Raw genomic sequence first — 2,513 nt, 5'->3', positions numbered from 1 at the left:
TGGGATTTCGATGTTCCCGGTCTTTGCTGCTCTCAAGGAAAAGTCCGACTCCCACCGTTACCTGATCCACCTCAGGTTCTTCTAGAATTGCTTACAAGTCCATCTGACGGTGCAAAGCATTTTCGTGAAAGAATTCATAGGTTTAATTCGTGCTTCTCAATGACATGCTTTCGAACAACGAGCATACCAGGTTTAAAAAAAAAACAAAAAAAAATATGCCACGACCTTCAACTGTTGCTTCGACAACAACTGAAAATCTCAGTGTCCCCGGACCTTCATGGACTGTTACAACAACAATAACGGAAAACCTCAATGTCCCTGGACCTTCAAGAGCTGTTGCGAAAACAGTACTCGAAAACCCCCATGTCGACAGACATTCTACAAAGCCTAATTATCATTCAGAGAAGTATGAACATTTTTACACATACAAAATTCATGGACAGTGCTACCATCAAATGGGAAGTCTTCGGCCGATGCCTGGTAAAGAGCCTACATTCATGCAGGTTTTCTTTGTTGGTGGTCACGATGAGGAACTTGCTATCAGGAAAAAAAAATAATCCAAAACTTGAGCAGCGTGTTATTGAAGTACTTCAGATGATGCTCCACCAGACTCATCCTTATGTTCGTGAGTTCAAAAATGCAATGGATACGTTGGATTCTCAACCTCATTTAAAATTGGTGATACATGCCGACAAAACTCCTGCCGGTGAGCACCCTGGTCGTTTCAACGCTCCAACTACGAATGAAGTTGCAGCACTCATGGTCGATGAGGTCCATGGAAATCGTGACATAATCCTCCGTCACCGCGACGAAGACGTGACTTTTGTTTCAGAATTACACCGATGTTACGATTGCTTGCAGTACCCTCTCCTTTTTCCTCATGGAGAGGATGGATACCACTTAGAAATTCAAAAGGTTGATCCCACAATTCTCACACTTCTTGACAAGAAGGTTTCCTGCAAGGCATTTTACGCCTATCGACTCATGGTGCGAGAAAACGATTTCAATTATTACTAAGGTGCCATTCTTTGACCAATCAGTTTTTGGTCGACATGTATTGTAAAGTTGAGTCCGAACGTTTAAAATACATTCGTTCTCACCAGGACCAATTAAGAGCAACAGAATACGTTAATCTAGAGGATGCAATGCGTCAAGACGGTGATGCAGCCAACGTTGGAAAACGTATTATTCTTCCTTCAACATTTATTGGCTCACCTCGGTATATGAATAAACGAATGCAGGACGCAATGACATACCTCGGTAAGTTTGGAAAGCCGGATCTCTTCATTACATTTACCTGCAATCCTACCTGGCCAGAGATTAAAGAGAATGTGTTCGCTGGGCAGCTGCCAGAGCACAGACATGACATTGTGGCGCGCGTTTTTCATGCCAAGTTGAAGAAAATGCTATTTTTACTGAAGGTTTTGCATATTTTTGGCCCACAGTCTGCTTGGATGTATACTGTGGAATGGCAGAAGAGAGGTCTTCCACACGTTCATATGCTAGCCTGGTGTCAGGATAGAATCCACCCTGTGGATATTGACAGAATTGTATCTGCTGAGTTGCCCGATCAAAATGCTGATCCTCAGCTGCACAGCAGTGTGACAAAGCATATGATTCACGGTCCATGTGGTGACTTTAATCCGAGAAGTCCATGCATGAAGAATAAAAGATGTTCGAAGCGGTACCCTAGAGACTATTGCGGTCAAACCTGCACTACGAATGACGGATATCCCATCTACCGAAGGCGTGACCCAGGTTTGGGTGGTCGCACAGCTAGAATTAGACAACGGCTAAAAACATTCGATGTTGATAATGCCTGGATCGTTCCATTCAACCCTTTGCTTTCCAAAACATTTAATGCACACATTAATGTTGAGTACTGCAATTCGGTGAGATGTATACAATACCTCTGCAAGTACATTAATAAGGGCGATGATATGGCCGTGTTTGTGTTCAGTGATGAAGACCTTAGACATGACGAAATTAAACAATTCGTTTTGGGTAGGTATGTATCCTCCAATTATGCAGCGTGGCGCATTTTTGGATACGAGATTCATCTAAGCTCACCATCAGTTTTCCCCCTGAATGTTCATTTACAGAAGACACAGGATTTACTTCACAGAGAAAAATGCACGTCAAGTCATTGAAAATCCAAAAGGGACTACGATTACAGCATTTTTAAAATTGTGTTCAGTTGATGAGTTTGCTGCTACTCTCATTTACCCTGAAGTACCGGAATATTATACATACAACAACAATAATTGGAAGCGCAGGTCACATGGAACAGAACTTGACAATTGGCCCGGTGTTTCTAGGAAGAACGTCATTGGGCGTGTGTATAATATTCATCCTACCAAACAGGAAATCTTCTTTTTCAGAATGCTACTTCATGTAGTTACTGGACCGAAGTCTTTTGCTGATCTTTGCACGGTTGATGGTATCATCTGCGCCACTTACAGGGAAGCATGTTTGAGGCGCGGACTTCTTCTCAATGACGACCACTTACACAG

The 2,513-nt window shown here is 42.7% G+C and overlaps 1 protein-coding gene across 1 annotated transcript; it reads left to right on the top strand.

Annotated features, from left to right (window-relative positions):
* Positions 1-1,052: 1,052 nt before the first annotated feature.
* Positions 1,053-1,892, top strand: LOC115231163 (the record flags this gene model as incomplete). The annotated part of the gene is made up of 1 exon (XM_029801243.1): positions 1,053-1,892. A coding segment is annotated over exon 1 (840 nt), but the record flags the coding sequence as incomplete, so codon positions are not given.
* Between the last annotated feature and the right edge of the window lie 621 nt (positions 1,893-2,513).

The sequence above is a fragment of the Octopus sinensis genome, unplaced genomic scaffold (assembly GCF_006345805.1).
Source record: "Octopus sinensis unplaced genomic scaffold, ASM634580v1 Contig17647, whole genome shotgun sequence".
In the NCBI taxonomy this organism is placed as follows: Eukaryota; Metazoa; Mollusca; class Cephalopoda; order Octopoda; family Octopodidae; genus Octopus; species Octopus sinensis.
The sequence above is the reverse complement of the archived record's forward strand: the minus strand, read 5'-3'. Positions and strand labels throughout refer to the sequence as shown.